The following is a 12,129-nucleotide window of genomic DNA, read 5'->3' as shown; positions in this document are numbered from 1 at the left end:
ACACTGAAACACACATCTAAAAATATACACACACGCCTAAAAATACACACACACGCATCTAAAAATACACACACACGCATCTAAAAATACACACACACACACACACTCTCAGCTTTTTGAGAGAATGGTGGAGAATCACATCTTCTCCACCATTCTCTCAAAAAGTGCGAGGAAGCGGTCTGTTTTGGCCTCTGTTTCTTTGTGGCGCTCCGCCAACTTTGCCTCGCTCTCCTCATGCCTCGCCTGCTCCCTGGCACTCTCCTCTTGAAAGAACTCCATGAGGGGATTGCAACGGCACCTTTTCACCTGGGTTTCGGGGCTTGGGGGGCATGCTGCAGTGGTGGAAGATGTGCCTGGGTTGGTGAAAGAGGTGTCGGGGGTGGTAGAAGAGGTGCCTGGGGTGGAGGAGCCTGAGGGAGAGGTAGGGGGGCTGGTGGCAGTGGACTCAACGATGTCCTGAAAGAAAAAACGAATAAGAAGGAATTAGGAATTATATGCCAGAACTGGGTGATATGGCCATATGTTATGTACAATATATAATAGCTATGTACACAATATAGTGCTGCCAAAAAATACATTGATTAACCATGTATTGGTGTGGATAAAAACCCACAATCTAATATTCCAATATGAGCTCTCGAGAAGGACTAGGTTTGAAATGACCAGTTGTATAAAGTAACAAAACCTGAGTTGTGTGCAAAGAACCAATGGGCCTTGATACCGGACACCTCTTGTGTTTCCCACTACCGTTCCACATTTACTTAGCATACACTTATCTTCCTGCCCTGTATTGCCAGTTTATTACAATTAAATGACGTTAACATTACAATAAATGAGGCACCCGCAGGAGGGGCCTTTTGTCTTTCACAAAGCCCTCCTCGTCCCACACTCTCTGGAGCCATATGCCCCTGTTAAGTGGCCCCTTAAATGTACGTTCAGTTCGCGTTCACCTTTTGAAAGGCAAATGATGTGACCGAGAGACATGTAAATGAACCTCAGGATGTATGCAATCGTTGACCGTGCCTTCAAGGAGGCCAGATAAGTGTTTAACGTTTGGCTCTATTGCAACAATATTTACCTTATATACTTTACTTTTATATCTTAGTAAACTGAGAAGTAGACTGAGGTCATTGAACATTGAGGGATAACTGTCTCTTTGGTCTCCTGTCACCCTAGTGATGTCTGACGTAATCAATAAATAAGGGGTTATGAATGACAAAGGGAATCCCTGTGAACAGAGCCCTTTGTCAACAAGGCTTCTTTCCACGCTGGTATCAAACATCTGGGCAAGATGTTATTTAAAGGCTCAATAATTTTCTCCCATGATATCCATTATCATACAATTTCATGCTTCATTTTGCATTACTTGGCAAATGTGATTGTAGCTAATATGATAACGTACCATTGTTGTGGGATCCTCACTGAATGAGGCCACTACCACCAGAGGGTCTATGGAGGGCCTGGACCCCAACACCTCATGCATATCCCCGTAAAACTGCCATGAGGCAGCAGTCACCTCGCCCCCACCTGTCCCGGATCCCGTTTTGGGACTCTTCAGGTCCTGCAACAAAAATAAACCACCTCCAGTTAATTGTGATTGGAAAAAAAGGTTTAGATCATGGTCAAATGAACTTATGCATCTCCTCAAAACCATTAGACAATTACCTTGTAGCGTTTCTTCAGGTTCTCCCACTTCTTTGAGGCCTGCTGTAGGGTTACATGTCCCTCCAAACCTTTTACCAATTGCCTGTGTCATAAAAAAAAGTTAAGGGTTAGTTATATTAATAGAATGAAAAAGACAAAAAAGACTGTTGTATGCGGTAAAGCAACTTTACTCACTCCCAAAGTGATTTCGACGCACTTTTGCACCGGAGAAACTTTGCGTCGTTGGTGGTCCTGAACGTTATCAATGTCCTCACTTCCTGAGGAGACCCTGGAAGGATAAATGGATATCACGCTAAACATGCAATCGAATGGGCGAAATGGGACATGAAAATAGGGCAAGTGTTGACATGGAACTATCCATGTTGCGGAGATCGCAAGCTAATTCGCTAACTAGCGATTAGTGCATGACAATTCAACCCGCGGTGGTTATGTATCTGGTTATAACGAATGTCTATAATGCATTGAAACTACATTATGATAATGCAATGGTTATCAGAATTGTATTATCTTTATTAACGAAGGAATTACTTACATTTGTGGCTCGGTGCCTTCCCGCTTGCTGCCATCTCGCCGAGAATGTTTCTCAAATGGTTTATACCGGTTAACACCGGTTTATAAAAAGAACACACATTCTCACATTGAACTCACATTGATCCACCATTCTCTAAGCATTTTTAAAACAAATTATTGCATTACTTGGCAGGGGATAAATATACCATTACTTATATAATATTACTAATATAATATAATATATTAATATAAAGCTTATTTTTAACATGGAGTCACTAGAACATGGGCGGCCCGCGGTCGGGGAGCTGCCGGGCTCATGTCGTATGATATCCAGATCTTCCGAGAGTCCGCGGCCGGGCTGCAGACTATAATTAATAAAATAATTAATAGTTAATTACAGAGAAAACACTTAAATTTGTGTTTTTCCAATCCTGTCGCATCTTTTCGCCCTCCATCTTGTCTAGGATATTTCTTGATTTTCCGTTTTCTCGCAAGGTATTGTGGGAGCAAGTCAGAACTGAAGCGCTTTGAGTGTGCCCATCGACAATCTCAATTTTGAGGGGATGTTAGCCCTCCCCCTTACGTTCACGCGCCGTGAACGCGCAACAGCGAGGGGTAGGGCTGAGATTTTCCTTGGAGCAAAGGAATGAGATTCGGAATCGGCCTTAGTGCCTGTCTAATCAGTCACGCGGAGGCAGCAATGTTAGTTTCTCATCCATTTTAGTGGAGATCGGAAATCTAAACAAGCCAAAACAAAAACCATAGTCGTCCTCCTCACGGAGTTCGTAGCGTTAACTTCAGGAACTTTTTACACTAACGCCTCGTGCCCACTGCCTCCGTCCGTTGACTGATCCCCATTGCATTCCCCATTGCATTGTGGATCCGTGCGAGGCGTAGTGTGTGTTTTTAACACAGTGTGTTAATGAGAAAAAAGGAACAAATAAGGCAATATAGGCTATATTTGAGTCAGGAGATGGATGAAGGTCGGTGTGTGTTCACGGCTGCTCGCCGAGGGGACAGAGATCTCCTCCGGACGTTACTCCTCCATCGCTCCGTAGAGGAAAGGAGCGACCGCGGCCTCACGCCGCTGCACGAGGCCGCGCGGGCCGGCGAGACGGGCTGCGTCCGGGAGGTCCTCAGCATGGCAGGCAAGTACTGAGTGTGTGTGTGTGTGTGTGTGTGTGTGTGTGTGTGTGTGTGTGTGTGTGTGTGTGTGTGTGTGTGTGTGTGTGTGTGTGTGTGTGTGTGTGTGTGTGTGTGTGTGTGTGTGTGTGTGTGTGTGTGTGTGTGTGTGTGTGTGTGCGCGCGCGCGCGCGTGCGTGCGTGTGTGTGTTATAACTAATGAATTCCAAAAATAGGGGATGAAATAAAGTTCTTATGTATCTATCGCCTTTCCTTATTTAAAGTTGTCATCATGCCTTTACAGCCGCCTCTGGCGTCTTCATCGAGTATGTGAACACACGGGCAACCAACGGCCAGACAGCGGTGTTCATGGCCGCAGCCGAGGGCCACACGGACATCGTGAAGCTCCTGGCGACCGCCGGCGCGAACATAAACGTCAAGGACGCATCAGGCCTCACGCCGCTCCTCGCCGGTGAGGACCTAGCCTGCGCTCCTACAGTTAAACACTTGGCTAGTTGCTGCGGGAGGGTGTTGATGTGATGGGTTTGTTTTTCTCTGTGTACAGCCGTTTCAAACGATAAACCAGCGACGGCCATGGCGCTCATTAGAAAGGGGAGAGCAGTCCATGTAACAGATGTCTCTGGGCAGTCTTGCCTTCACCTTGCCTCCGCTCAGGTAGAACCTCACACCCTTGCTGCCCTCTTGGTTCTAAACACCAGCTAGGGGCTGGAAGTTTGTTTAAGTTTGCCTAAAAGCAAATTCTACATCTTGCATAGAAGTTGTAGAATAACCAAGCCACCAGTTTATAAAAGGTCTCTCTCTCTCTCTCTCTCTCTCTCTCTCTCTCTCTCTCTCTCTCTCTCTCTCTCTCTCTCTCTCCCCCTCCCTCCCTCTCTCTCTCTCTCTCTCTCTCTCTCTCTCTCTCTCTCTCTCTCTCTCTCTCTCTCTCTCTCTCTCTCTCTCTCTCTCTCTCTCTCTCTCTCTCTCTCTCTCTCTCTCCCTCCCTCCCTCCCTCCCTCCCTCCCTCCCTCCCTCTCTCTCTCTCTCTCTCTCTCTCTCTCTCTCTCTCTCTCTCTCTCTCTCTCTCGTCCCATTACCTTCTCAGGGTTCTAGTGAGCTAGTTTCCATGCTGTTACGCTTTGGTGCGCTCAACCTTCGCAACGTGGAACATAAGACGGCCTTATATCTAGCAGCTGAGCACGGTCACCACGAATGTCTGGAGATGTTGGCCGCTGCAGGTGAGCTCACATCTCCCTATGGCAGCAGTCGATCAAGGCCAGACCATTCTTGTCACCCTTAAGGTGCAAATTGCCTCAGAAAACTCCCAACATGCAACTACAGAATGGTAGCCAACACCAATTCTATACGTTCGGCAACAAAAGTAATCTGACCACTGCTAACCACCATCACCAGATAGAGCACGCTGACCGTTGGTGTTGGTCGTAGGATGTTTCTTGTTGGCGACTATATATGCTATTGGTAGAATTTGGGGTAACTTCAGGTTGCGTTCTAAAGATGGATGTTGGAGTTAATTGGGGCAGTTTGAGAGCTTCTAGATACTATTTTGTAAATATTCTAATATCCATTAAGAGTCTCAGTAGCACCTTGGAGAAGTTCCCTAAACTTTGGAGTGAAACTTTGTCTTATCTTAACAAAAGGCGCAAACGTTGAGATCCAAGCGACGGACGGCGGCACTCCCCTGTTGGTCGCCACGGAGGCTCAGTCGGAGCCGTGTGTCGATGCGCTGCTGAAACACGGAGCCGATCCAAATGTGGAGTGCCGCGAATACTGGCCTCCGCTCGCCATCCATGCTGCCGCTGTGGGGGAAAACGTCAAGTGAGTCCACGTCAGTAACCCAGAGATTCCAATGTTCACTGAATATGAAACCCAGGTAGGGGTGCTAACAAGTGCTGGAGTACACCAGTCGTTTGTGGTCATTTTTCCGTCATGCGTGATATATATTCTGTTATAGATTTTGGCAATGTTTAGAGCAGGATATTTGAAACATTCCAAGATGTAGCCAAAATGAAAACGTTATCCGTTGTTGTGCATGATTCTGGATATTCCCGCTCCGAATGAAGCATGGTGATCACTGGTGTGTACTCACTGGTACGGCCCTGACCCACCTGTATCCGTCTCCCTCCGTCCAATCAGCATCCTGCGGCGGCTGGCGGCGGTGACGCGACGGGGCCTGGGCAGCGGGGAGGGGGAGGTGAGCCCCGTGTTCTTTGTGCTGGAGAATCCCGAGATGCTGGAGGTCCTGCTGAAGGAGGGCTTCAGCCCCGAGCCCCAGGCCGGCTGGGAAAACGAGGAATACGAGTATGATTACGACGCAGATTCCCCGCTGGGCCTGGTCTTGTACCACATGGTGAACGACCCAGCGTTGAATCATAGGTAAAAATAGAATACACCTTGAAAACATAGAGTTAACACCTGCCATCACTGTTGAGGACACCCTTTCAAGGTAAGGCGAAAAGAAACAGAGTATTTTGTTATTAATTATTTGAGCAGCCAGCCTTCTCTCCACTCCAAACCGGTGGTGTACGGTGCATTTCAACGGATCTACGGTGTCGGTGTGTACCACTGAGGAACCCCTGTAGCGACCACATGAAACAAGAGTCGCTGAGTGGATGAGGGTGGGCTGGCCTCCTTGTTTGACACCCTACCAAAAAAGCCTTGCTGAAATCCAAATTAATACGTTAAAGTAACTCCTTATTGAAAAAGAATCAACTTCTGATAAGGTCCACAAAGTATAATCAAAGTAATAATTACAGCGATCCAACGTTACAATCAAAAGACTTTCACAGGTGGAAAACAGCTGCTTAAGAGTTATTGAGCATCACCGCCCATTTCCACGTGACCCAGCTCTCCATCACACCGCAGTCACACTACATAACCTTCCAAACCCTAACAAAGGACGATGAAATGATTCCTGGCTCCCCCCCCCCCCCCCCCCCCCACCAGTCGGTGCATGAGCCTCCTGATGCGGGCGGGGGCGCCCCTGACGGAGGACTGCTGGCGGCTGAGTCTATCGGACCCGTGCGTGCTGGACCTGCTGCTGGCCCAGAGGTGTGAGGACCAGGGGAAGGGCCCCGGGGCCCGCCCCCTGCTGTCCGGCGAGGAGCTGGAGGCGCTCGTGAGCGTGGCAGAGGAGGATGCCACGGAGGCGGGCTCCTGGCTCCCGGCCCTGCTGGAGAGCGGGCTGGACCCCAACGCTCTGCTGGTGCCCGCCTTGTAAGACTTCCTCCACCTCTCTCCACCAGCGTACCAGAGGGTCGTCTTTACAAAGGGGCTTTTTGATCCTTTCCAGGGCAGTTTTATTACATGATGGGAAACGCCTTTTTTCTTTGCGACCGGACGGACCAATCTTCAATGACTCCAATGATTCTTATTCAGTCAAACTTTATTTAAAGAAATTCACAAACAAAGGACAACTAAAGCCACAGCTTGTACTCAACCTAGAGCAGGAACAGGGAGACCATTTTCTTCCACAACAAAGACAGGTGCCGTGCAGACAGGTGCTGGTGTAGTTTGCGATTCGTCTGGCGATGCAAGGCTAGTTCTACGTCAGCGGCAGCCATCTTTGTTGTTGTTGAAAATGCCTGCAAGGCAACCTTCTGCATTGTCATCGTACTATCCCGCCTCATATTAGATAAACGGTTGTTATTGGTTGGTCTATCTTGTACCGGGCAGAAAACATTTTTTATGGGAGGGGAGCCAGAACGTATCTGCAGAGAAACATGAGCTTGCAGGATTCGTCTGGTCTCCAGGCTATAGAGAGGGAGTCATCAGATCTAATGTAAACCAGTCTGCTAGTGGTGCTGGGTTTAGGATAGTTATGACATAGTGTCTAATCGGGATCGACCGATATGGATTTCTTAGGTCTGATACCGATACCGTTTTTTTTCCATCAGCCTTAGCCAATGACTGAAACGCTGATACCGATTTTCTTGAGCCGATATTTGGATACTGCTTTTGCTCCCTCAATTTACATCATAAAGATTACACAATGATGATGATGTAACAAATATTACAAGTCTCAATTTAAAACGGGAACATTTATTCATCTGTAGATCTTGCCATGAAAAAATCGGTCAAAATAAAATCGGCCGATGCCGATACACGTTAAAAACGCAAATATCGGCCGTCCACTATTGTCTAATGTCTCCAGGCTCTGGTGATAGTTTATACCCCTCTGCTTTGCCCCCCCGTCCACTAGTGTCTAATGTCTCCAGGCTCTGGTGATAGTTTATACCCCTCTGCTTTGCCCCCCCCAGTCTGGAGGAAGCCCCCAGCGAGGCGCTCACCTACCTCCTAGAGATGGTGGACCGGTCCACTCTGGGCCGGCTGCTGAGAGACGTCCTGGAGCAGCGGCAGAAGATGAAGACCTGGACGCCTCCCGCTCACCTCGGTCAGCACCGCAACACACGCACACACACACAGACACACACGCACACACACACGCACACACACACACACACGCACACGCACACAGTATTATTTAGCGATTTTGTCCAATTCAAATTGATTTCCTTGTGTGTTTAACCTTCCTCATCACAACCGCTCCTCCGCACCACTTCTCTCTCTCAGTGTATCGCTGCTTTGTGGAGTTCAAACTGTGTGTGTGTTCTTGTAGAGTGGGTGCCCCCGCTCTTCCACCTGTGTCGGCTGCGGCTGCGGGCCCACCTGGGTCCAGACGTGCTGATGAGGAGCCCGGCGGTGTCCCAGCTGCCCGTTCCTCTTCTTCTCCACGACCACCTGCTGTTTGCAGACATCAAAGCACCAGGGAACCCCCACTCAGGATATTCACCGTCCGACTAAAAACTGGTTCGGTCCGGTTTGGTTATCCGATCGATGGACATTTTGCAAGTGTACTTATTGTGTAGTTTGGTTTGTGTATACAGTGTTAAAATGGCTTCTTGTTCATATTGTATCTTAAGAAGTGTTTGATAATTATTTATTAAAAAGAAAACGTTCTGCCTCAAGAAAATGTAAAAGTGAATTCCGGCGGAAATCGAACCCATGGGTCTTTATCGGCTTGAAACCCCATAAAATAAGCCCTCCAGACACTTTTTCTTCGTTGATAATCGAATATACAGCTTGCCCAAAGTTGCCCGGAGCAATAGAGGGAGCTAGGGCGCCGCCCCTCCGTGAAACATTCACTTGAATATATCTGCCAACTATGAATCAACTATTATAAATACGAAATAAACCAACAAAAATACATAGCGTTTATCCTCGTTTAATTGTGTGATAGACCGTACTTGCCACTGCCAGCAACCATTTATATGCGTCTGAACGTCAATGATTTGGGCTAGGCTAGCTATTGGTCATTCAAAATAAAGCCCTCCTCCAAGTCAGGGCGTCGGCCACGTTGAGGTCAATGTAAGCTCAGAAATGTTTTGCTCTCTATCAAGCAGAGACAGCTTTTCATTGGCGCAAGAAAATTCGCCCTCGGGTCGCACCATAGTAGGTCATAGGTAATGGGTAGCGGGCGGCCATCCCCAAAATGCACCAGAATGCAGGAAATCAAATTGACCAATTTTTTTCTGGGGGAGGGACCCCCGGACGGCCGGAGCCCCGTCTTTAACCGCGCTCCACCAACATTTATCACCAGCTGCCACTGGTAACAGCCCAAATTACTTCCATGTTTTTGGCTAGGGGCACAGTGAACGCTTCCAAATTGGCATTTTTTTTTACCTCTAATATTGCTCAAAATAGCACCAAACCTCTGCAGTCGCATTATTAGGGTCACTATGACGAAGCATCAACAACTTAGTTAGTGTACTAGGAGTTTATTAAAAAAGACTTTTTTTACCTGAGTCAATAACCTGCAGAGTCAAAGTTATTTTCTATTCGATTGCCGAACACAGTTTTCCAAACTTCCAAAACTTTCCAGGGAATAACTAGTATAGTCTCTATAATAGTCACTTTTACTTTCACTTTAGAGAAGGGTACTTTCTGAGAAGGTCATTCTCATTCACGACACATAAGACTTCTCCATGTTGGTTGTGGTTTTGATGATAACAAGAGCCATAATTTATAACATGATATGGTTTAGAACAACGATCAGTGATATCCAATCAGTGAGAGCCATTTAGAGACGGGCAAAAGCAGCAGCAGGACGACGTTAAGTTAAATCCCTCATGTTATAATTAAAGCTATACTGTATGATGTGAGAGAGCTAGCATGATTTGAAATTAGCTTCTCTTCGGAGTTCCGTTTAACTCCTCCCCCACCCTTCAGGACTCCCTGCCCCCACCCCTCGACACAGAGCCGTGCACGAGCGCTAATGCTGCTTACGGCTTACTTCAACGCAACCATTGCGTCACTTTTCAGGCCATTCAACTCCCTCAGCTGTCGCCATCGCTGAAAAGCTAATCCAATATTTATTCTCGTTTTTCCTCGAGCATTCTACAACTTTTTTTTGTTGCTGCCTTTTCATTTTCTGTCTTTCTTTTTCTTGCCTTTTTAAAAGGATGAACCGGGGCAAGTAACGGTGGCAGTGGTAACTTCTGTTTTTTTTCTTCCATCGTGTTAACGTTGTAGGCTCACTAGGTCTAGTCCACTGTCATGAACTACTATGACAACAACGCTTTCTTTGCCCTCCGTGAACGCGCTCAGGCCGGCTCAGGCTCGTACACAGAGGGGAGAGAACGCGCAGGCTTGTGATTGGTTCTTTAGATTCGGGCACAGTGTCTCCGATTGGTAAGCATTTTAACAGGTTTATAGCAGATACAGAATTCGGTTTTTTTTTCGCTTCTTTTTCATTGCCCATAAGTTATTTATTGATGTCAGGATGTAAAAACCAATTTCAACAACATATTAAAAAGTGCATATCACTGGATCCCGTACAATATGCCTTTAATTGTGTAGCATCTGCAGTAGCTGCTATCATTGCTGTACATGGGGAATGGGTTAGCCTAGCGATTGTTAGTAGCATACTTGCACTTGGTTCTATGAACATCTTTACTGTAGGCTACTGATAGCGATATATTGTTTCACTTCTTATGACAAGTACTTGTAAGTCACTTTGGCTAAAAGTGTCTGCTAAATGCCCTAAATGTAAATGTAAATTTACGTTGACGCTTGAGCGTGATGACACACACACACACACAGACGCACACACACACACACACACACACACACACACACACACACACACACACACACACACACACACACACACACACACACACAGTGCATTACATTTGATGTTTCAGATTCTTCAGTTAAATTCATTTTACATTTCTGCATTTTTAGCAATGCTTTGCGCTTTTCATTCAGCGGTAACTATATTTGTTTCCAACCATTTACTGTTTTCTTAAATGGTGTGCATGTTTACATTGTTTGCACCAGTTAGACTTTTGAGCTTTGGTTCAAATCCCTTAATTTGATTTAAGCCATTTAACGTTTCTTCATGTCTTAATCTATGTGGCTTTATTAAAAAATATTTTCATGGATGTTCACTTTGTACCACATCACTCACTGCATTTTCTACAGGAAATGCATTTTCTAGTTTTTATATTAAGATTTTCCTTAGTTAGAATACATAATTCCTCAACTGATCCTTCATCCATCCAAACAGATACAACATACACCACACAAAAAAACATACAATGTCTTGGCAACACATTAGGTGGCGCACCATAGTAAATATGTTTCCTGGGAATAATTGACGCAAGCAGACACCAGAAAACAGCCGTTTTTTCGTTTTTTCGTTTTGACAAGAAAACGAAAATCTAAATTTCAGTTCATTTATTTGTTTATTCGTTTTGTCAAAAAAACGAAAATCAAAATTTCAGTTCGTTTATTCGTTTTTTGGTTCTTACTGAGTGAAACGAATTTACCACTCAATATCTGGTTTCCGCCGGTGGGCGGGTCCTCTTATTGGCTATAGAGTGGCGAAGTCACGCCCCTTCCGGTAGGGCTCATGGGACCTATGAGATCGAAAAATATGAATGGGTGTCAATGGAGAGAAAATAATTATTTTCTGGTCCCGGTCTTTATATGCCCTGGATTACACATATGTTGTTTATGGATTTAAAGGATACTTTTTCATGCAAAGAGTTCGACCGTTTATTGTGCAATTGTTCAGATAAAGGCTGTAGAGAAAACACAACGAGAAAGACTACACGGCTCGTATGTGACGTCACGCTCCCTGCGTGGAGAAGACCGACAATCTTCCCATCGGCATAACTGAAACTCTGCACGTGCCCCGATTTATAATGAGTAGGGGTATGAGTAGGGGCCCTCCCCTACTCTTTCGATGCTTTTATCCTCCCCTTGGAAAAAGCGGTGAAGTGGGGCAGAGAGATCGCCATCTCTGTGCCGAGTTCCAAGGGCGGGTGTGGTGACGTATATCATATGCGTCGAGAGCAGCGAAGAGCTGTAGTTCACAAAGCGGCCTCACATAAAACCTAAAATTATCAAACTTCTTCACGAACATTTTTAGTTTTCTTTGCATGAAAAATTATCATTTAAATCCACAAACATCATATGTGTAATCCAGGGCATATAAAGACTGGGACCAGAAAATAATTATTTTCTCTCCATTGACACCCATTCATATTTTTCGATCTCATAGGTCCCATGAGCCCTACCGGAAGGCGTGCTATAGCGTGCTTCGTTGACCTATGCTCTTCATGATAAAAGTTATTTTGTTTGATAATGTCGACAAAAATATTACTGTATTATAGACACTAGCAGAAACAGAGGACCACACCACACACAGTCAAGACTGACACGGCTTCAAATAACAATAACAATAATAGTATTCATAATCATTTGAAAATGAGAACTTCTGAACTTATGATGACTTCAGTGCAGTTG

The 12,129-nt window shown here is 45.8% G+C and overlaps 1 protein-coding gene and 1 long non-coding RNA gene across 3 annotated transcripts in view; one reads left to right on the top strand and one right to left on the bottom strand.

Annotated features, from left to right (window-relative positions):
- The first annotated feature begins 2,871 nt into the window (after positions 1-2,871).
- Positions 2,872-8,416, top strand: LOC132453863 (ankyrin repeat and SOCS box protein 3-like). Of its 2 annotated transcripts, XM_060046901.1 has the most exons (9): positions 2,892-3,323; positions 3,602-3,769; positions 3,863-3,972; positions 4,403-4,535; positions 4,956-5,133; positions 5,452-5,691; positions 6,262-6,531; positions 7,575-7,708; positions 7,934-8,416. In XM_060046901.1, exons 1-9 carry the CDS (start codon positions 3,098-3,100, stop codon positions 8,116-8,118), a joined length of 1,644 nt encoding a protein of 547 aa, XP_059902884.1. In that variant the 5' UTR covers positions 2,892-3,097; the 3' UTR covers positions 8,119-8,416. The 2 variants fall into 2 exon arrangements, with proteins under 2 accessions (XP_059902885.1, XP_059902884.1); XM_060046902.1 differs by lacking the exon at positions 6,262-6,531 and having other exon boundaries at positions 2,872-3,323.
- Positions 8,417-9,997: 1,581 nt separating this feature from the next.
- LOC132453867 (uncharacterized) overlaps positions 9,998-12,129 on the bottom strand; it is a 154,086-nt gene continuing 151,954 nt past the window's right edge. The window contains exon 2 of the long non-coding RNA XR_009524824.1: positions 9,998-10,159. This is a non-coding gene — a long non-coding RNA (uncharacterized LOC132453867). The remainder of the gene's footprint in view (positions 10,160-12,129) is intronic.

Source organism: Gadus macrocephalus, chromosome 3 (genome assembly GCF_031168955.1).
Source record: "Gadus macrocephalus chromosome 3, ASM3116895v1".
Classification (NCBI taxonomy): Eukaryota; Metazoa; Chordata; class Actinopteri; order Gadiformes; family Gadidae; genus Gadus; species Gadus macrocephalus.
The sequence above is the reverse complement of the archived record's forward strand: the minus strand, read 5'-3'. Positions and strand labels throughout refer to the sequence as shown.

Bases quoted from the DNA above. Each gene is read 5' to 3' on its own strand.
- LOC132453863 (XM_060046901.1), top strand. From the start codon at position 3,098: ATGAGAAAAAAGGAACAAATAAGGCAATATAGGCTATATTTGAGTCAG. The intron at 6,532-7,574 runs GTAAGACTTCCT...TGCCCCCCCCAG, and splicing joins GCTCTGCTGGTGCCCGCCTT to TCTGGAGGAAGCCCCCAGCG. The intron at 7,709-7,933 runs GTCAGCACCGCA...GTGTTCTTGTAG, and splicing joins GACGCCTCCCGCTCACCTCG to AGTGGGTGCCCCCGCTCTTC.